Raw genomic sequence first — 23008 nt, 5'->3', positions numbered from 1 at the left:
GAAGAATCAGCATTATTATCAGTGACGAATGAAGTTCTGTCAAAAACTCAAAAAACTCTCGATCCATGAAAGAATCTTAGGGTCAATGTTCAGTTTGCTGAGCTTTAAACAAAGTAGTTGGTGATTAACAAGATCAAATGCTTTCTGGAAATCTAAGAATATGCAATCAATGAATAGTCCCTTATCTAATGCGTCAAATAAGTCATGGGTGAAGGAGATGAGCTGCATCTCACACGAAAATGATTTACAGAAACCGTGCTGATGAGGAAAAAAAAACGACTGATTTTCAAGAAATTTAACCAAATTAGAATATATGATATGTTCGAACATTGGACATGGGATACTTGTTAACTTTATCGGTCTGTAGTTGGTGGTGCACTGAGTATCACCAGACGTCAATACTGGTTCAACCTTAGCCACCTTCCACTCTCTGGGCAACTGTTCCAAGCCTGACGACTGCATAAACACTTCACTCGAGTAAATGGATAAACACTTGTATTCTTTAAAAATGTGGAATTGATGTCGTCAATTCCTGAAGACGAGGAAACTTTTAGATTTGTACACCAAGACTGTCAAATACAATTGGGTCCATTAAAGGATTCTGCACCGGGTGAAAACAGGGTATGGGAACAGATGACTGCTGAAGAAAAGCTTTAGAAAAGGCATCATTAACCCTTTCGCTGTCGGACCTTTCTGGCCGTGACGTACCCCCAGTGTTGGCTTGGTTTCAGGGAACGAGCATAACAGGGAATGAACATAGCAATTTATTTTTGATTAAGATTGGTATACAAATAACATAGTCAATGCAATATGCACATTTCAGTGTTCTGCAGCTGTTGTTAGTAAACATCATCATCATCAGCAGCCTGACTATAAAATCCGTTCAACATCCGAATCTGACGATGCAGAACCCTCTTCCTCGCATGCGACTCTGTCCGAATCCGAGCTCGGCTTGTATTCTGAATCGGAATTGAGCCACCGCTCCAATGAGCAGACGAAGGTCCCGCGCGCTCAGCCATCCGAAAGTAACCGCGCGCAGGGAGGATGCGCTTTCAGTCGCCCGCACAACGGAGAGAATCGGGACGTTACATCATCAAGAAGACAGAGGGAGACAGAAAAAGGCTAAAACAAAGTTCGAAGGGCTTTACGTTTACTGCTGCAAGCCGGAAGCGAGGGTGCGGCGAGAGAGCGAAAGCAGCAATCGAGTCACCCTTTTCGGAGAGGCAACGGCATGTGCGCCTGAACTTGACGCGCCGTAGCAGGCACACCAACAGAAGAAAAATAAAAACCTTCAAACCAGCGGAGATGGCACAACAACCCTTGAACCCATAACCACACGCGCGCGACGCATGATCCAGCGAACACGGAGCCACCACGCCACTCAGCAAAGAGAAAGTGGGGAGTGGCAGTCGCACCGTACTCTTCAATACATGGACTAACACAGGTCGGGGCGAATATACGAACTTGTAGAAAGAGTCAACAGATGGCGTGGCCAATCCAGGAGTGCCAGCTTTGCGTTTAGGCGCGAAATTTTGAATGCACGATAGAGAACGTACCGGTACGTCAGTGACACTGTGGGGGGGAAGCGCGATGACGAACCGGTACGTCCGTGACAGCGAAAGGGTTAAGCACTTGAAGACACTCCAATGAAGGAATGGCAGCGCCGCTTCTGCTGTTAAGAGCTAATGTTTTATGCTTGGGACCAGCAATGATGTTCCAAAATTTTTAGGGGGTTACTAATCAACAATGACGGAAGCGTGCTGTGGTAAAATACATGCTTGGCATCTTTCAATGCTTTCTTATATTCTGAAGCGATGGCTCGATATGAATCCAAGTGATAAGAACAACTGCTTGTTTTAGCTCTGTGAAAAAATTTTTTCTTTTTATTTAAAAGATGTTGTAATGCCGCAGTAAACCATAGAGAACGATGCTTGCTTGATATGATGAGTAAAGGTATGTATTTATGCACGAGACGGTGAACTTTTTCTTTGAAAATCTGCCAATTCATTTCCACAGTACGGTTAGCAAAGTTTGGCATGTGCTCAGCTAAAAAAATGGCCCTAGTTCTGCATTTATAGAAAGAAAATCAGCTTTCGAGTAATCTCTGATATATCTTGGATCAGATTGCATACGCCTATTAGTGCTTCTAATTTCAAACTGGATGAAGAAGTGGTCGCTGAGGCGCAGCAGAAATGTCAGTGAATTGTCTAGATCGGAAGGCGTAGTTAGAACAGGATCGAGGATATTAGCACAAGTAGGTGTGGTATGGGTCAGCTGGGTAATTAGCTGAGAGACGCTGAAGTCTGCACATAAATTTATGAGGCCAGTCGTGTCGGATGACGAATCTAGAGTGGAGGGCAATGCACCGAACCAATTTATTTTTGGCAGGTTGAAGTCGCGAACTAAAAACAATGGCGAAGAAGGAAATCTAACCGAAATTCAGTTTAGTACGTCATGAAGATCACTACAAAATGACGATGGGGCATTCGGAGAGCGATAGCATGTGCAAAAGATAGTGTCTTGATGATTGATGCATATACATGGCGCATATGATTTCAAGAGAGGAAACAAGTGGCACATGTGAAGACTGCAAATGGTTGGCCGCCACTATCAAAACACCTCCTCCTGTTCTATCACCGTGGTCACACTGATATGTAGTGAAATTCTTTTCACAGTCAAAGATTTCATCATTTGATATCTTGGAATTCAGCCAGGTTTCGGTGAGGACCACAATGTCTGCACTACACGTGTCGACAAGATTAAACAAACCATCACACTTGTTAACAACACTAAGAATGTTAGAGAACAAAACACATGTCATTTGCAGGCTTATGACTACAAACAGGTGGCTACGTGGAGAGCTGATTGGCTAGCAGGGTGCCACTTTCAGGGCTGTGTGATGACGCTTCGTTAGTTATGTGGTATTCAGAGACACTATATGATGCAGAAATGTAGACATAACACCTATTTTTTATGAAAAAATTGTTCTGACGAAGAGCAAGCTTCTCTCCACTTGCCTGTCCAAATTCGAATAGTTTTTTTACGCGAATTATGAGTTGACATGCAAAAATTTTTGGTAGCATTTACTCCAGAGCTTTTCATTTTGCTTCAGTCGCTAAAAACAGCTTCCCAGATCTTTAAATTTGAAGACTTGACAATGGCAGGACAACACCTATAGGATGAAAATTTGCCTAGCCGACGTGCACGAGCTATAGCCTCGTTTGGTAGCTGAAGGCTCATTGGAGAATGAAGCATTTCGTGCACAAGCTGTTACAATTCATCCCATGTTTTGTTTTGCGAGTCAGGTAAGCCATGGAAAATCAAATTATCTCATTGCAACCTGTCTTCGAGGTCGTCCATTCGTCTATGAAGCGCCTCTGCTTCATTCTGCACAGCCTCGGACACTTCCTGGGCAATGTCGACGGCATTGGGTGCCTGCGAAGCGGGTACATTTCCTTTGACGGCAACAAGCCTATCGTTCATGCTGGTCATTTGACGCTCAAGCTTTGATTGTGTTTGTCAGACTTCATTGAGTTGGGAGAGTATTTCACTATGGTTCTTGTCGAGTTTTCCATTTAAAGCTTTCAACAGGGAGACAACATCGTTGTTGGACTGGCTAGGATCCAGCTTAAATGGCCTGGCGTTCTGTTCAATATCGCTGCCTAAAAGCAATAATTTCATTACGTATATGCATTCGCAGATATCACATAGGAACACGCTTGGGCATTGGAAAGCAGCTGGTTGACATTGCTTGTGTATTTACAATGCAAAGAAGGACATGGACTAACCTGCACCAAGAAACAGAGGAAAATTTGATGCGTCTGCATCCCTGCTGCTGTGGCATGTGCATGATTATTACACACAGCATGCACTAAAGACACGGACGAAGAATAGCGACGAAATGTGTTTGTGTTTCATCTCTTTTCTTCGTCCGTGTTTTTAGTGTGCTCTGTGTGTAATAATTATGCAGATGTACAGACTCGGCCAGCTAGCTACCATACTCTAACTGTTCCATGCCCACTGAAGGCGCTCGGCGATAACCAGTGCATTTAAATGGGCGCAGTACACTCGATGACTCTGACGATGGAGCTTGCGCAGCCAAAGGTGGGGACCACTTGAAGGCGATGGCTTCGTCCTGTAGCGCCGGGCAATATTGGCTCATACCATTGGCACATAACGGCAGACCACAGTGCATTGAGAAGTGATGCCACTCGCACATGCTCTCGCTCTGCTGTTGATACATTTTAGGCATGCTAGTAGCTGCTGGAATCACACAGTCATGCTGGAGTTGAATGGATGCCTATCTGTACATCACCTGTCACAAGATGGTTTAAGACATGGCGCCATCATCCCGTGCGATGTTGCATTCTGGCCGAGCTCTCCTTCCGATTCCTCCGCTTCCTCCATTTCCACAACTCTCCTCCTCCTCTGTGAACTTGGAGCAGACGAAGTAGGAAGTTGTGTCTGGCCCTCCTGCTCCTCTCCTGCGAATCAGCTACCCCATCTTTGAACACACTACTCACTATACCTCCATGTAACCACACTCATTTTTGTGCACCCCAAGCTTAATAAACCCAGTTAACCCCCATTTACAAATGTCCAGTGTTCTATCATCCACTATACAAGACATAGTGAAACATCACCCGTGCACATTTCAGGCAGGTGACCACCTTGAAATCTACGGGCTGAGATTGCAACGAGCGACAGTGGTGCCGACCAGGGGAGGTATTCTGTGAGAGTCCACCTAGTGGACACGTCTATTTCGTCTGCTGCTGTAGTGCCGAGTGGCTGTGGTGCCTGGTTGCTGCAGACGCGCAGCCCAGCCAATCAGAATGTCAACAGCTGACAAAATGGACATGTCCTCTAGGTGGACTCTTACAGAATACCTCCCCAGATGGTCTTGTGCATCGCTTGGCACCAACTTGGCTAATTACCTACTCCCTGTTGAGTACTCGAGCACACTTTGTCTGTTTTGTCTGCTTCATACAGAGAGTGCAAGCACAACTGTCTGTGCACTGAACCCCAGTAGGTTATGTTTTTACCCGTGAATCATGTGAGCACACGCACACAGTGCGTGTGCACAAATACGCACACATTTTCTTTAGTGTTTAGACAATTCACTTCTTTTATTGCCTCACCTTTCCACAGGACTGTTCTTATGTTTCTCTCATGTAAGTCCCAGGCAGATAAATTGAACTGTTCTTAATTGATAATGTGTGTGTGTGCACCTGAGTAAGAAATATATTGCAAATTTCAAAACATGGGTACCTGTTGTATCACTTCTCCATGAAATGTAGCAGGGAGCAGGAATAAATACCATATACCCTGGGCTTCCTCAGCACCATGTACCTTTCATCACCTTTATTTTAACAGACAAGCATGACTGGCATTCTGAATGCCAGTAACAATGCAAAATTAGCAGTAGAACTTACGAACTAGCCACACTTGGTCTTGGCAGTTTTTCAGAAAGCTTTCTGGGCGAGTAAAACTCAGTCACGGCATTTAAAGCACTAACTTGCCAGCAGGCCGCCCATTACCATGGTGAACAATGAAAGCCACAATAATAGCCACAGTGTAAACCAGGAAAGCTTCCTTCTGGAATCCTTCTCCGTGTTTCCTGTTTAATTTGTGGTGCTTTGTTCACTGTTGTTATTATTATTATTATTATTATTATTATTATTATTGTTGTTGTTGTTGTTGTTATTGTTATTATTGTTATTTCGTTTTTTTTTTTTCACTGACTGCTGTCATCAGAAGTGTCAGCTGTAGTGTGAAGCAAGGGCCAAGTTTGAATCGGTAGTGCAAATGGGTGCTGAAATAACGTTGTGATTCTATCCCAATCCTATTCCTTTCTGTGCTTTTTCAGTGGCCCAGGTGACTTTCCACCTGCATTATTTCTGTGATTGACCGGCCTTGTTTAGAAATAGACTCGAGTGAAAGAAATCTTTACTTTATGCAGTCAAACCATGATACAGTGAACAAGAATTATTGGATTAACAAAGTAAATCTAAAATTCACATTTTTGTGCTGATATCAGCATGTATGCTTATAACGAATACCAGATAAATTTTTGTGTTGTGTGTGACTTTGTTTTAGCCAAGTTTCGCTGCACTGACCCTGTACTACTCAGCTGTTTATTATTGTGCCTTTTAAGCTAACCCATTCTTTCACTTCCGTTTGAGCCCAGCAAATGTAAGAGACCTCCATAGCACCTTCAAATCAGAATTGTCGGGCTGTCTCCATCACAAACCGCTTTCCTTCTTGATTTTTCTAGCTAATCTTTTTTCCTGTCTTGGCTGTCCAGTTACTGCTCGGTGGTTTAACACACACTATCACTTCCCTCTGCTCTTTCAGGTGCTGCCTGTGTTCAACGCCATCTTCAAACACATTACTGCTTTTCTCGGCAGAAACTGTGATATCAGCACAGCATCTTATCCACCCCTGTACACCAAGCCACAGAAGATAAACCACCTTATCATGATGCTTAAGGTAGGTGGAGCTTGGTGGAACACACTGGCACTGCCTTGTATTCTATAATGTCATTGGGTGTGTTCCAGTTCTGGCCAGCATTGGAGACAGTCTATGTAGACCGCTAATGAGATAGCTTCGAGCCCAAGTAATTGAATATATATAGCACTGTCTGGAAGATGTCTCTGAAATGTGACGCCACCTTAAGTCAACTAGAAAAGGCTAAAAAAAAAGAAAATACAAATATAGCTCTACTTTACCATTTTGCGTGTGTGAACATATAAAAAACACAATGTAGCCTATAAAAATTGCATTAGAAAATGCGACTATGTTTCCTGTCAGTGGATGACCTTCCCGTCAAGTGTCCAAGTTGCTGTTCGATTGCCATCTTGTTTGGACTGCAAAGTAGCCTTCACCATTTCAGACTTCTGTGCTGTCTTCACCAACCACATTTTTTCCAAGCCTCGTAAAAATTTAAACTGGTTTAACCGGGCAAGAAGGCAGCTGCTGCAAACTTCATGGTGAACAAGGTTTAATGTGATAAGCCAGCCTCTTGCTGGGCAATATATACGGAGTTCTTGTGGCTGATCTGTGTGATGTCATTGCAATTGTTGCTCTTTATTGGCTTTGACAGTAACGAGACTCAAGATGGCCGCTATTCGCTTAGCTGTCGTTTTAGCTTTCTACTGTGATCATTACAACGCAGTGCTATAGTTTCTTTCAATATTGCATCAAGGGAAATCTGGCACCACTGTTCTCTAGCAGGCGCTGCACCACCATGGGTATGCTGAGTTGGGGGCATGCGAGGCTTGGCTTAAACCATAGTTATTTTCTCACAAATAACACTTTCCTTTAATGTAACCATCACACAAGGTCTGCTTGGCCACAATTCATTTTTTTGTTTGTTATTGTTTACTCACATTTAATGCAAGTAAGTGAAGGAAACAAAAACATGATATGTAAAGTGACGCACAGTGAGCACATACATTGTAATTTTAAAGCAAAGCTTTCTTTCCCTACTATTCCATGGTTTCGCATCAGTCAGTCAGTCAGTCAGTCAGTTGCCGGTCGGGTTCTCGCCCAGTAAATTTGCATTCACTGAGAAAAAGAAAAAAGAATGAAGGGCATCTGGCACTGAGGTTCAAACCTCGGCCCCAACACAACAGCCCGATGCTCTAACCTTTATGCCACAACCACACATGCACTTCTGTCACGTCAACACCAGCTAGCTCTTTGAGATGATCACTGTGTGTTGATGATGATGATCTCCGTACTATGTGCTCTGGATCTGCGCGATCTTCTTTCTTCCAATTTCAGCAGCCACGGGCACTGTTAACATTGTGCGCAATCACACAACCCAGTATGAGTTTTCGTGGTTTAGTAAGAAAATTGTTTTACATAGCAGAATTTTTTTGTTTTTGTTTTTGCCCTTTCACATGCTCTTTAGAGCAAATCATTCTGACAGACAGTATGCTGCGAGCCAGACGCGTCATCACAGCAACGTGACTCTCCAACTAAAGGCGCCAATTTGAAACCACCACATACCAGCTATTTTACGCATGCAACAGCATGGCAGCACCAGTTTTCCCTCTAGGATTAATTATTTAAGAAATTGTGGCAGAAACCATGAAAGGTGATTGTCTAAATGAGCTTTCTTGTGTGACCCCATGCCATCCGTAAATCACAACACCTTACGGGCACATCACGAAACGGCACTGTCACTGCCAACCACAATGCCAAATTATACCATCACACAGTACAGTATAATCTCCATAAACGTAAATTGGAACATCCATCACAAATTGGAATCTCCATCACAACGGAACACCAACCTCACGGTTGGTTTGTTTTGTATTAATACAATGCTAACAGCTTTGTCTCCTAATAATCGGAACTCCTCATAAACGGACAGTTTCCCTGGTACCCTGACGTTCCATTTAAGATGGTAGGCCACAAAAAAAAAGTTATTTAGATCAGGAGCTAGGGTTCAAATAACCTTTGGCCCTGAATAAGTATGTCTTATTTAGCTTATTCAACTATTTAAAGTATAGAAAATGGTTCATTCTATTTTTTGGCAGGTAATCTTTCTCATAAAATGTGGCAAAAGTGCTAGCCACGCCAACAGTGATGAGTAATAATGAATCGCCGAATTGAGTAAACTTTGGCATTTACTTAGGTAAGTGGGAGACCTGTGCAATAAACTGGGATAAATGCAATGTGATAAATATTAAGGAAGTAAGGTTTGAAAAACTAAACAAAGTGAAAAGAATTGCCAATATTGACCAAATTTATTTGCAAACTGAGCTGCAAGTGCAAAAAATATTGCATAAATTCTTTTTGCTCTAGTTCGTGGCACATATCTCTATGTGAAGAATGAGTGTGCAAAATTTGATGTCAAAATGTTGATTAAATAAATGTTATCAAAGCTTGTGTAACATGAGTTGCAGGAAAATCTTGTTTTCAGAAAAACAAACAAATCTTCAAACCGTGTGAAAGGTTTCAAAAACAACACACAGGCTTAAAATGCACCAGCTTTGTAACTGAAGCCCCCACGAGGTGCACTAGAGTCTCCTTTTCTTCGTGTGGGTATGCAGCGACAACATAAAATGGAAAAAAAAGTATTTTTAATAATATTTATATTTAAAAAATAGTACTGATTTTTGGTTTTGCAATACGAGGGTATAGGTTGGAAAACTTACTGTAACTCCCAAACTAGTGACGGTAGGACAGTTATCTTTTGTGATATGTTGCTGAATGTTTGGCCATGCATAAAATGCAAAAAAACGAAAAAATCAATTTTGGGAAAACAAATTTACTTTTAAATGTGGCCTACCACCTTAAAGAGAGGCCACTGTATATTGGTTTCTGCTGCAGTGTATCACATGTGCAGTGCCGAAGTTCTTCGTTCGGGCACGTACCCAGTGATTACAGTAGACTTCTGTCAATTCGACTTCAGTTAATTCAATTTTTTAGTTAATTCATTCCTGACCAAAGGTCCCAGCCGGCGCCCATGCATTTCTATGGGTCAAAACTTTCGTTATTCTGATCCTAAAATTGGCCAACTTTAGCAGTAAGCACGCATCTACTTGACCCTTATGGTGACCCCAATAGCGGCCTCCTTAGTGGCGGTGTCTGTCTTGGTGGAGCTTAATCAAGGCACTGGAACATATGCCATCTCCCATTGAAAACACCTGCTTGCAGCCTGCTTCTACAAAGATTTTCAAGCAATAGCCATAGCTTACAATGACCGATTGCAGTATTTACCCCATTCAAACGCGCGTAGTTTTTTTTTTCTAGACAATTGGGCCAGAAAATAGCCTGTGCGGTGCAATCGGACACGAAACCACCTTAGTTGTTTTCATACGCTTTAACGCCTAACACATGCATTGCGGCAAAGCTGACTTTAGAAAACCGGCCGCCATTGTACAACACACATATTATTAGACTCTTGCCAATTTTTGTATTTAAAAAAATTTGGTGCATGTTAGGCTTAATTTCATGTTAATGGTCAAGTCAGATTAAACAAGAACCTCCAAAAATCACATCATGGTGTGAGAAGTGGCGGATGACTATTGATTTTGAAAAAAAAAAAAAAAAAAAGACGTCTTTATGCGAATAATGCGGAAGAAGAAGCCACTCCTTTTTCATTATGGAGCAAATGGCATTACTCTCTGAGCTAACAGAATATAAATATCTGGGCTTACGGATCACAAGTAATCTGTCTTGGACAAAGCACGTAGACGTCGTTGCAAGTGAAGTGCTATGCTATTTGTTTTTCTTGAAACATTCTTTAATATTTCCACACCTGCTGTACGTCTCCTTGCATATCATTCTATTATATGTCCTATGCTTGAGTATGTAGTACCCATTTGAGACCCGTACACAAAGACAAACATCAACAAACTGGAAAGAATACAAAAAAGAAGGTAATGCAGTATATTTATAATTCATAGGGGCATACGTCAGTTACTGAACTCACCAAACAAAGGGGATTATCTTCAGTTATCAGTAGAAATGAAATTTGTCAACTAAGGTTCTTTTACCAGCTAGTAAAAGGATATTATAACATAGGTACATCACATATTATCACTTTCTCCAAAGGCTATGCTACTAGACAATGACATTCTCTTACAAAAACACCTTTAGTTCCACAAAATAACTGTTTTAAGTACTCTTTTCTTCCCAAACCACTGTTGAATGGAATAGCCTTGGTGATGATGTTGTGACCCAAGATTCATTGTCTTCATTTGAGAAATACTTACAATAATTTTTTTAGCAGTGTTACTTATGTTTGCATATTCCTTCTTTTTTGTGCTATTTAGGGTTTGTTACATGTGCAGTGTTATCTGTTCTTGTTCTGCCTTTTTGGTCTTATTTACGGTTGTATCTATCTAAATTATATCTAAAACATGTGTATATGAATCATTTGTGTTATTATTCCATTTTCTCCTTTTCATATTTAACAAATTCTTATATTCATTCACTTTTATATACTGCCTTTATTTGTGTTTGTTTGTGCCTTTTTATCAAAACAATTTTTATGTATCACACCTGCTATGATCTTTCTTTGAGATCGCAGTATAAATAACTAACTAAATAAATGAATAAATGCGTACATTAGCTTTCCACTTTATACACATTGAATGTGGGTGTGCGTTTGATTCAGAGTTTTATTAGGATAGGGCAAACACCAGTGTCAGCAGTGGATTCTGGCATTTTTTCTGCAGGTTGTGTGCCATTTTGTGCACATAGGGCATGAAGTGGCGGCTAAACAGGGCATTCAACCCGTGTTCTCAGCTCCCTGCAAATTATCCCAACTATGTAGGTGCGTGGCGAATGGTCTGCGCAAGGTTGCCTGTACTACTAAGCACAAGTACCAGTACGTGCACTGTGCCGCCAGTGTGGTGTACTAGTTTCCACTGCGATGTGGCACTGTGTACATTGGCCAAACTGGCCAATGTATTAATGATAGACTGCGGCAGCATTTCTGCTCCTTGAAGGGTGGTAGCGGCGCCAATCTCCCCAGACACACCAGGGAATGCAAAAGTTGCTAACCCAAATTCATTCAAGTCATCATTGTAGGATGAGGAGACTCTAGACTTGAGCGAGAAATTATGGAAGCGGCACACATGTGCAGACTGGGCCTAGACACGCGTGTAAGTGAGCCTTCGATGGCTCTCCTAGATAAAGAAACTCGGTTTTTGATTAACTAGTGATAGTTGTTTTTTGCCCCTTGGCGCTTTCCATAATCATCTAGGGTGCCTTCTGCCACGCGTGTTTCATCTTGTTGTTCAGATGTCAAGGCACGCTGCGCGCAGATGCGACCTTTTGCTGCTATGTGTTTCATGGTAATAAATCTCAGTTGCTAGTTACCGCTCGTCCTGTCCACTCCTTCGTCTTACGTCTCGCCTGAAGTCACAGTTCTTCTCCTCTTTAAACACGTCGGACCAACTGTCCCAAAGTTCCCCCTCTTGAATCTGAAGGTACAGAGCGCCCAAGTACAGAACAGAACTTGGTTGTGTAGAAAATTGTCACTGAAGGTCCCGCTGCTGCTCCTCAATTTGAACTGCCCATGCCAAAATGGACATGTTGACGCTATCTCCACTTGACCTCCCTCTATTGCGCTCTAAGTGAGTCAGCCAGCACTGATGTCACAAGGGAGGTATCATAGCCCACAACAGGTGGCACCACTTCAATTTACCTTTTTCGTCATTTTCTTACTTATGAAAGCTGCATTCTTACCACCATCATCGGCCCATTGTATGTCCACTGCAGGATGAAGTCCTCTCTCTGCGATCTCCAATTACCCCTGCCCTGAGTCAACCGATTCCAACTAGCATCTGCGAATTTCCTAATTTCATCGATCCACCTAGTTTTCTGCCATCCTCTATTGCACTTCCCTTCTCTTGGTACCCATTCTGTCACCCCAATGGTCTAACGGTTATCTAACCTACGCATTACATACCTGCCCAACTCCATTTCTTTCTCTTAATGTCAATTACTAGAATATTGTCTATACCCGTTTGCTCCCTGACCCACACTGCTCTCTTTCTGTCTCTTAACGTTATGCCTAGCATTCTTCATTCCATCACTCTTTGCGCGGTCCTTAACTTGTTCTCAAGCTTCTTTGTCAGTCTCCAAGTCTCTGCCCCATATGTCAGCACCGGTAAACTGCACTGATTGTACACTTCCCTTTTCAATGATAATGGTAAGCTTCTAGTCAAGAGCTGACAATGTCTGCCAACCCATTTTTATTCTTCTACGAATTCCCTTCTCATGATCAGGGTTCCCTGTGATTAATTGACCTAGGTAAACATACTCCGTCACAGGCTCTAGAGGCTGACTGGCGATCCTGAATTCTTGTTCCCTTGCCCAGTTGTTCATCATTATCTTTGTCTTCTGCATATTAATCTTCAACCCCACTCTTACACTCTCTCTGTTAAGGTCATCAATCATTTGTTGTAACTCGTCTGCAGTGTTGCTGAATAGAACAATGTCATTGGCAAACCGAATGTTGCTGAGATATTCGCCATCGATCCTTACTCCTAAGCCTTCCTAGCTTGAATACTTCTTTTTTTTTTCTTACCACAAATGATGAATTTGTTTTTACAGGAGCCTTCAAGATATCTCGACTTAGTCTTTTTAGTTGCTGTCTTTTTAAAGAAAGTCCTTACTGTGTATCATTCATTGGGCCTTAAAATGGGGCTTGAGACACCTAGTGTGTGCTGCGTGCATTTCAATTTTGCTAATGTAAGCAAATTCAAGCATTCCTTCAGACACCTACGCTAATGCATTGCGTTTTTGCTTCTCATGTCTCCTTTACGTAGGAAAACAAGTTACAGTGTTTTGCGACAGGTAATAATCCTATAATTTCTCACTTTTTTTTCTTTTTTATTTGCAGGCCCTGAAGAATGCGGGTGCCATAGCCCAGGTTGCCAGCCGTGATTTGGAAGAAACACTGATGGGCTGTGCTCAAAACCGAGAGTTGCCCATTCCAGTTGCTGTGTTTGCAATCGAGGTGATTACTTAAATGCTTGATAGCTTAAATGTTGCTGTGGCCAAAGTTCTGCAGCTCCTTGAAACATACTGTGAAAGCTTGATACCACACTTACTCAAATGTAGGTTGATACTTTTCTTAAAAAAATAATCTACATAAGTCTGGAAGTCAGCTTAGATTTGAGGATGGACACAATGACCAGACTTTCATGACCGCAGGAAGGTCAATGCCACGAGACAGAAAAAGGTGTTGCTGAATTTTTTGGGACATGTTGAGAAGCAAAAATGCTCACAACAGTGGATATCCCATAGAAGAAGGCAAAGGATGTCAGAAACGTTTGAGGAATCGCTCGGAACAAGTTCAGATGCCTGTCTACTTCGACATGCCTTTGGCGCATGTACTCCACTTAGATAGTGAATTGGGTCATGGCATCATGCAATGAAATTCTGAAAGTGCAACATCTTTGTGAGGTTGCACATTCATTTTACAGTCGAGAACCATTTTTGTTCTTTCGAAAGTTTTAAAAATTTGCTGACCTTGCCAATTTCAGGGGTCGTTCTAGAATTGCAGCTGGCTTAGATTTAAACAAATACAGTGATTCAAACTTTGTTAATCCAACGTTTTCTAACAATTCAAATAGAGCTCCATGAATCCCAAAGGCACATACAACTCATTGTGTAAGGTAACTTGTCAGCAAAGACTGGTTCCTGCGTGAGTGAATTGAACTGTGCTACTATGTGTACTGTTTTGGCTCACATTTCTGGTTGGGTGGTAGCTGGCACAACTTATGATGAATGGGGTATTACGAGTGGCCGAGCTCACACATTTATTTATTTTATTTATTTATTAGTACCTCAAAGGCCCCATTGAAGGGGTATTACATGAGGGGGTGGAATTTCAGCAGTACATTCCTTCTATAGACGATCTGAATGACAATGAGTCGATCTGATCAACGATGGCGTTTGGCAGGCCATGTTATGGCAGCACAGAGACAGAACAATGAAGTTCCAGTGTTTCGGCGGTTGTGGTTACTGCCACTTGGCTCCTAGGGTTGTGTTGATGCAACAGACTCATCTTACGCAGTGGTCCCAACACAGGCTGCAAGTGTTTTGGTTTTGAAATTGATGTAGGAGATTAACAATTACATTTTTGACAGCCTTGGCTCTGTTTCTACTGTGAAAGTGTGGCGAGATGGCTCCGGTGCATGTGTTTTCTAGTGCTTCATTTCATTACAAACACCGCCCTGTTTTCTGCCGCTTGATTAGACACGCCCATCAGCTACTTACCTAATTAAATGCACTGTTATCACTATCACCTGGTAACATCGTTTGGTGGTAAAGAAATACTGACATGGTATATTCAAGTTGTCATTTTCTTACAATAAATGAAGGTCCAAGCTTTCTAACCCCCATGAAGTATATTGGTACGCATCAGAGCACCCGAAATTATTTACTATAATACAGTTGAACATTGTTATAACGAAGTCACCTTTAACTCAAAAATGCCTTTGTTATGTCCGATAATTTGTTATATTTGTCTTTGTTATATCAGGATGACTGTGCTTGTTTCCATGAACCAGATTTTGTTTTATTGCCCAAGAGGCAGATGTGTCATGTCAACCATGCGAGCACAGATTTCCATGCGAAAGCATCAAATGGGTCATTGAGGGTGTGGGGTTCTCCTCCGTACTCTTGGGACAAAGGAACGACAACACAGTAGTGCAAACAATCACAAGGGCATTTATTGCACCTTTCATAGATCAATGCCTGCTAGCTGAGTTGCTATCCCCAAAACATGCCGATGGGCGCGCGACAAATCTAGGAAGTCCGACTCACCGCGACCGGATAGCGAGCGAATATGTTTGCCCCATGCTGGATCCCAACGCCTGGTCGTTCGCGCGTACGGTCACGCGAACGGTGGCGTGTTCAAAGGCGGCCACGCGAGACGGTCTCGCAGAAGCAGGGATCGGCACACACGCGGCACGGCACATCCGCACTACTTGCTGTCCCGAACCCAAGAGGAAGCGCCTTGTCTTTCGGCGCCCCAGTAACGCCTGTCGCCGGCGTTAGCAGCGCAACACTCGCGCCATCTCTCGTACTGCGCCTCAACCACTCCGACCGCCACGGGCGCCAGGCCACGCGAGCCGTGCGGGAAAACGACATAGCAGGGGACGCGTGAGAGTCTCGCATCCCCACAAGCGAAAGAGAGTCTGTAGTAGCGAAACAGCATCTAAATTCCCATTGACTGTGATGCCATGTCACGAGCGTGCCTCGACGGAGTAGAGCAGGTGAAAGGGAACGCCCACTGGCAACCATGGCGCACCAGGTGTTGCACGAGGAGAGAGGGCATCACCACAACGCACGTCACCCTCGCTCTCAGAACCTCATGTAATCCGCGCATTCATCGTGCGTGCAAGCTCTCGCCTATGCCTCGACAAGACCGAATCAAAACACGCCAAGCATCTCAACGCTTGCCCCCGAGGAGTTCATAACTCGAAGGAGCGTTCAGCGGCGTTCAATTGCACATTAATGCTTTTGCATTCACAACTCCTATGAAGGGCTTAGGTGTCCTCAAATTTTTCACTCCCTGTTATGACGTTGCGATAATGTCAATGACGCAAGTTCTGATTTGTCAAGACCTATTCTAGTATAAATTAAACTATTTGATTGGTGTTTTGCATCCTCAATATTTCTGAAGTGTCATCCTCTCATGCGTGGGAAATGCATGCCAGAACTTCTACAACTTCAAAAATATCCATCAATACTCCTGTAAAATAAGGGTGCTATTCTGGACATTGGCAAATTCCACCATATTGTCAAATTTTGTAATGGTGGCATTCTGAGCCAATCAGAGAGGCTGTAGCAGCCGTCTGTGCCAATCAGAGTTGACAAGAGGACCAATTCAACAAAATGGCGATGTCTAGAATAGCACTCCTGGTTTGTGTAATGAGCACAATTTTGTCAAACCATAGACCTTCTGATGTGAGCCGTGAAAATGAGTCAGCACAGATGGTTGCGAGTGATGACTGCCGACCTAAACAACACTGAGTGTAAGTGGAACCTTGTTAGGCACTGTTTCAGTGAACAAGAAACATCGTGTGATGCAGCTCTGACTCGTAAATATGTTTGGATGTAAATGCTGTGCTGTTATTTACCATATCTGACTTGATTGCACTGTGCTTTGGATAGATTTGATACAAAGCACCATGAATTTAAGCTTGTTGGAGGGATATTGAAGGCATCTTACTTGGTCATTATGTTCCTCTGATGCCTATGACTGGCAAACTTTTTGTGCAAGAGCATGTCAGTTTTGAACGCTCCTTATTATTAATAAATGCCTCATTTGATTTTACTGGGGGATCGTATGCATTGGATACAACAACCATAGCCTTCACATGTTTTCAGAGGGAACCTGAATACCTGAAGCAGGAAACAGATTTATCAGTTTAATTGTGTGCACCCAGACCATTCCAGCTCTCCTCACTAAAGCTGTCAAGATGCTTTTTTGTAGGTTCTTCTTGGCCCTCAGTTGTTTTTACTCCATCGAGTGAGCCGGAGGCCATAGCTACTGCAGTCAAATCTCGTTATTATGAAGTCACACCTGGCACAAAAATAGTTTCGTTATACTCAATATTCGTTTAAACCTTACACTGTAATAGGGGTAAGATAATTTTTTATTTACTTTGTTGTATCCCGTAATTCATCATATCTGTGTTTGTTATACTGAAGTTTGACTTCGTTTCATACATAGCAAGCAATGCTGCAAAGACTTTTCTTACTGCTTGCATTTGCAACCAAACATTAGTGCAACACCATATAAAAGAAAGATAGGTATGCGTCATGCAGCTCAACGTGGCATTAGCTATCATACTTGTATATCTGAAATTGTGGTGTATTTATAAACTTGAAAGGCATCGCAAATCTGAACCTATTTACCGAAAAAGAGCAGGGTGATGCATGTTGTAGTACAGTGGCCTCATTGCGTTCATGACTAAAACATAGTAGTATGTCACATATTGTAAGTCGCCAGGATGCACAATTAATGTGTAATTTATTCTAACTATCCATCCACAAGTTTTAGTGTACTCGAGCCTCGTTATAACAAAACAGGATATAACAAAATAATGGATATAATGAAGTAAACCCCCTTAAAAACCTCATAGAGATCCATGTATTTGAAACCTTGTTTTAACGAAGTGAAATGGTTTGGCCAATGGATATAACAAACTAGATTCGTCTCTGGAAACAAAAAAAAAATGCCCGACCGTTGAGTGCCAAACACATCGCTTTCCATGGGATTCGGCGCTCCAGAACTCCCGCGTCTAATACGTCGTCGAGCAACACTGGTCTTTCTCGCAGCTGCGCACCTGCGTGGCTACATGCGGCAGTGCGAAAGATTTATGCATACACTGCTGCATGGGCGCGCTGCGCAGGGAGGCACAGCCAGGCGTGGCCTCCGACATCGCATCGGCATCGGTGCGATCTCGGAGGCCATGAGCCAGCCAAGCCAAGCCAGCACGGCAAAATGCACTTATCTCCTCCATCACACAGAGGTGCCCTGTGTTGTGTGCCATGCGCCACCGCTCGACCAAGACGAGCCAAGTGGGAAGCAAATGCGAAAGACTATCACAATAGAACAGAAGGCAGCTATCTAAAGGCTGTCGCGTCAGGTGCTAAGAAGTCGTGCGACACGCCGAAGATTCTTTTGTTGTTTCATTCAAATTTAATCGCATGTGTGGCCGTGTAGCGAGCAGCTCCACATGACACAAGGCCGCCTTCTTGTTTACATGTTTACAATTGTGCACACCATTGGGCATACGTTGCAGTCAATGGCAAATATGGATATAACAAAATAACAGATGTAACGAAGTAATTTCAGCTGCCTCTTCAACTTCGTTAGAGTGAGGTTCGAGTGTATATGAAGTTGTAGTTTTATATAAAATGTTGTAGATATAAAACAACTGCACTGTGAAAAGCAGAGAGGAAGTACAACTTCCTGCCTGCCAGTTTAAAGCCTATTTGAAGCAAGGCGTCTGTTAAAGCTGCTGTAACTCATTGATAATGCAGGTATATACCACTGCAAAAGAGTGCTAATTTGGGCTTCTTGGTACATGTTACAGCTAAATGGAGCAACAGTGCATAAGACAGGGCAAACAGAATTAAAGGACAAAGCACTGTCTATTCAGCACTTCATCCGTCCATCAACACTTCATCTGTTTGTTCCATTTGATTTGTCCTATCCACTATTATGGGTGTGTGAATTGAAGTTTTCAAGACCGAATCAAATATGAATTGAATATATAGTGTCATAATTGGATAAAATTGGATATTGAATATATTTTAAATAGTTTGTTGAATAATGTACAGCCTTCTCACCATTCATGTAGAATAATTTTCACATCTTGGTATTGGCAACATTAGAAAGTTTCTATCACGACACTGCGCATTATAAAGCCTGCTTTATTGAAAGCACAAAGGGAGCTTTAGGAACAACTGAGCAGTTTGTTTGCAAACTTGGGGCTCTTCAGAGCATATGTGGCCATGCATTATCATATACTCAAGAGTGCTATGGAAGGGGCTATATGGTGGCTCTTCATACTTGCGTATGCACTAGCACATTACTAAAAGCACAGACATAAAACATTAACAGAAGGTTGATGTGCATCAACCATGTCTGCTTTTAGTAAGATGCTAGCACATAAGCTAGTATTAACCATCATATAAAGCTTAAATAGGCGGCCTTGTAGGCCTCTAGTTAAAATTTATCTATACCTTTGTGACCAAATCAGAAATGTGTGCCACCTACTGCATCTGTGAATAGTATCAAACAGTACCCACTGTGAAACGCTGTGTTATATTCAAGGACCAAATAAGATAGGACAATGTTCAGTTCAAAGACTGAATCGAATAGGACAACATTTGATTCGTTATTAGAAATATTCACAAACCCCTACTGGATTTAGCCCACCACTGCTCTTGCTTGCATCTCGTGTCCTGCTACATTTTGGCACTACTTATTGTGTGGGACTGTATACGCACAGGCTATGCACGACTTTTGGCCAACGTACGACGCTTTGTCGTCAGCGAAAAGCCTGCTTGGGGACCGCACGAGGCCTTGGGAGCTGCGCATAGCAGTGTACAAGTTCCTGACCAGGGAGCCGGACCGCTGGAAGTTTGGCAAGGCAGTCAGCAATGCGCTGGATGGCGAGCCGCGTCACTCAGAGTTGGTGGACTACGTCGTGTCAGACTTTCTCGACTCTCTTCCTGCAGAAATGAAGGCAGCATTGGAGGAAGGCAAGTTTGACACCGACAGCGTCATGTAAGTCTCAAAATGGTTATCCGCAACAAGAAAGACACTTTATTATTGCAGTGGCGTTGCGCCTTTCTGCTGCCGAATGAGAGTTCCTAATTTCAGCACGCTGTGCAGTCATGTGCCAGTGTGATAATGCAGTCAATTTCTGTTAATTTGACATTGGTTTATTTGGAGCACACTCACTCACATCAAATTTTTTAAATTTTGAATAATTCAACCTACTGTAAGTTAGCTGTAGTTTAACATTATTGGTTCGGTATGTCATAATGTGCATAAGTTAGCATACGTTGCTGGGCGACAAAAGAAAAATGTCCTGATTACAAAGCGTAGCAACAAAGAAACACAAGCCGAAAAAAGTCATCTTATAGAGATGACAATATGGTAAGAAACTATCTGAGGGCAACAAAAGACAGTTTAGAACTGAGGTTGAACAGCACGAATAAAACAAGGACACGAGGAAGCAAATGTCACATACAGGCACTGACTGCCAACTGGAAGTCTATTTGAAATTGTCCAGCCATTTTATACCTTTTCCAGCATAGGCATGCGTACAGCAGTCGGAAATACATCTGCAAAATCAGATACATCATAATCTTTCATGCAAAAAAGCTATTTCTTCTTCCGACAAGGCAAGAGAGGGAGCGCTTACACATTTATCTCCTTCCTCTATAATGTAACAAGCCTCTATTATTTCCTTTTCCCTCTTACCTTTTCCTGTCCCTATGAATTTTGTTTTTTCAAATATGGGAGTGTAGGGACATTTGTTACAATGTCCTGCTAAATGACTCCCATAGCCATTCTTTAGGTTACTGCTGTGCTGACGAGCTCTGTCATTGAAACACTGTCCCGTTTGACCTATGTAAGTTTTTCCACAGCTCGGCGGTGTCGGATAGATAATGTTGTGCCTGCAGTCAGTGAAACAAGTCAATTAAAGTGATTTGTGGTGCACAGGGGCCTTTCGAGCATTTTCATATGATTGCATATCGAGATAAGCTTGCAAGGGGCACTGAAAAGCAAATTAATGTTATGTCTATCGTAAGCTTTCTTTAGACTGTGTGACAACTTGCGGAAGTATGGCACCACTTGTGCTGGTCTCTTGTCTTTATTCTTGTCTTTGTGTGCTGGTTTGGAACTTATTCTTTTTTCTGTCTGCAAGATGTCTTTGCGTACTGAAGTGATGACAGTGATGACAGATTTGGTCGAACTGAATTTTCAGAATTATGTCGGTATGAAGAGCGAAAATTTTTTTAACGCTTTTAGATTTTTATTTTCATTCAACTGCCATTAATTATGAGTTCTATACATCCAAAGTACTGGCATTTGTATCAGATCAGCCATAGCCCCCACACTGTGTGACATTTTCTTATCTTCGGTAGACAATGTAATTTCTGCTAAGTTGGTAGACACACCTGTAATACGAGTGTTTAGGTACGTTTATGATTACTTAATTGTTATGAAGAGAGATATCTGTATCCATTTTCACAACGTGGTCGAAGAAATTTAGGATTATGTTCATCAACTCGTCGGGAGGACTTACTAAGTTCACGTACAAATTGCCAATGAACAACCACATTCAGTTTCTTTATAATAATCTTTATTTTTCTTTGGATGAGCATGTATACCGGGCATATCACCCCAGATCTAAGAAAACCTTGTTGAGCTACGACATTGCACACTCTAAATTGATTAAAAGCACCCACGTGCATTAAGGCAGCACTAAAGTAAGTCAGTCATGTGAGCATGAGTGTGAGCGAAGTTTTTTTAATCAGATAGCACGATTATAGGATGCAGGTTTTTCCTGTTCTGGTCATCACTTCGGTATGCGAAGCCATCTTGCAGAAAAAGAAGGAATAAGTTCCGAACCAGCTCACAAAGAAAAGAATAAAGACAAGAGACCAGCACAAGTGGTGCCATACTTGCGCAAGTTGTCACACAGTCTAAAGAAAGCTTACGATAGACATAACATTAATTTGCTTTTCAGTGCCCCTTGCAAGCTTATCTCGATATGCAATCATATGAAAATGCTCGAAAGGCCCCTGTGCACCACAAATCACTTTAATTGACTCGTTTCACTGACTGCAGGCACAACATTATCTATCCGACACCGCCGAGCTGTGGAAAAACTTACATAGGTCAAACGGGACAGTGTTTCAATGACAGAGCTCGTCAGCACAGCAGTAACCTAAAGAATGGCTATGGGAGTCATTTAGCAGGACATTGTAACAAATGTCCCTACACTCCCATATTTGAAAATACAAAATTCATAGGGAAAGGAAAAGGTAAGAGTGAAAGAGAAATAATAGAGGCTTGTTACATTATAGAGGAAGGAGATAAATGTGTAAGCGCTCCCTCTCTTGCCTTGTCAGAAGAAGAAATAGCTTTTTTGCATGAAAGATTATGATGTATCTGATTTCGCAGATGTATTTCCAGTTGCTGTACGCATGCCTATGCTGGAAAAGGTATAAAATGGCTGGAGAATTTCAAATAAACTTCCAGTTGGCAGTCAGTGCCTGTATGTGACATTTGCTTCCTCGTGTCCTTGTTTTATTCGTGCTGTTCAACCTCAGTTCTAAACATGAACCAACTAGCCCTCATCAAGATCTTACCAAAAGACAGTTAAACCTCACTTTAGCGAGCACAGCTATGACAAAGTGTTATACTGCGGCATATATTAGTTTCAATTACATGTATTCTCAACTTTGCATACTGAATCCTTTTGGCCCTTTGCAAGAAGAAAACACGTGCAAGCAAGCACTTGAGCATCAGGCTGGGAGACGCCTCTACCCATTAGGAATGCCACTATGCTTTCGGTGATGCTGGGATTTGGACCCTATACCTCCCACATATTTATTTATTTATTTATTTATTTATTTATTTATTTACTAGTTTACTTATTTGCTTAATTATTCCTAGTGCCTTAAAGCCCCTCCTAGGGGCTTTGAGGCACTACGATTTCAGAGTGGTGGGCACTAGGTTTTTCTTGAGGGGTGGGCTATTTCCATTCATTAGTTCATCAATAATGCATTTGAGGCGGATTGGTCTGATAGAAGCATGGCATTGGCAAGACGGCTATTTGATTTTTATGCGAAGCATACTAGCCGCACAACCACGCTCTTCCTTGCTGCACCGCGCGCGGCCGCGTAGCTACCATATGACGTCATAACAGCTGCAAAAGCGGAGGCTCAACTCGTGCGCTCACTTGCGGCCGCGTAGCTACATAGCCGGGTCTCA

The 23008-nt window shown here is 42.4% G+C and overlaps 1 protein-coding gene across 1 annotated transcript in view; it reads left to right on the top strand.

Moving 5' to 3' along the window:
* LOC126517671 (uncharacterized) overlaps window positions 1–23008 on the top strand; it is a 228286-nt gene that overhangs the window by 58533 nt on the left and 146745 nt on the right. Inside the window, exons 11-13 of the mRNA XM_055064380.2 lie at window positions 6355–6489; window positions 13370–13486; window positions 19506–19783. Of these exons, the coding sequence (XP_054920355.2) occupies window positions 6355–6489; window positions 13370–13486; window positions 19506–19783 (530 nt within the window). The remainder of the gene's footprint in view (window positions 1–6354; window positions 6490–13369; window positions 13487–19505; window positions 19784–23008) is intronic.

This window comes from Dermacentor andersoni, chromosome 11 (genome assembly GCF_023375885.2).
Source record: "Dermacentor andersoni chromosome 11, qqDerAnde1_hic_scaffold, whole genome shotgun sequence".
Classification (NCBI taxonomy): domain Eukaryota; kingdom Metazoa; phylum Arthropoda; class Arachnida; order Ixodida; family Ixodidae; genus Dermacentor; species Dermacentor andersoni.
This window is presented reverse-complemented; position numbering and strand designations above follow the sequence as displayed.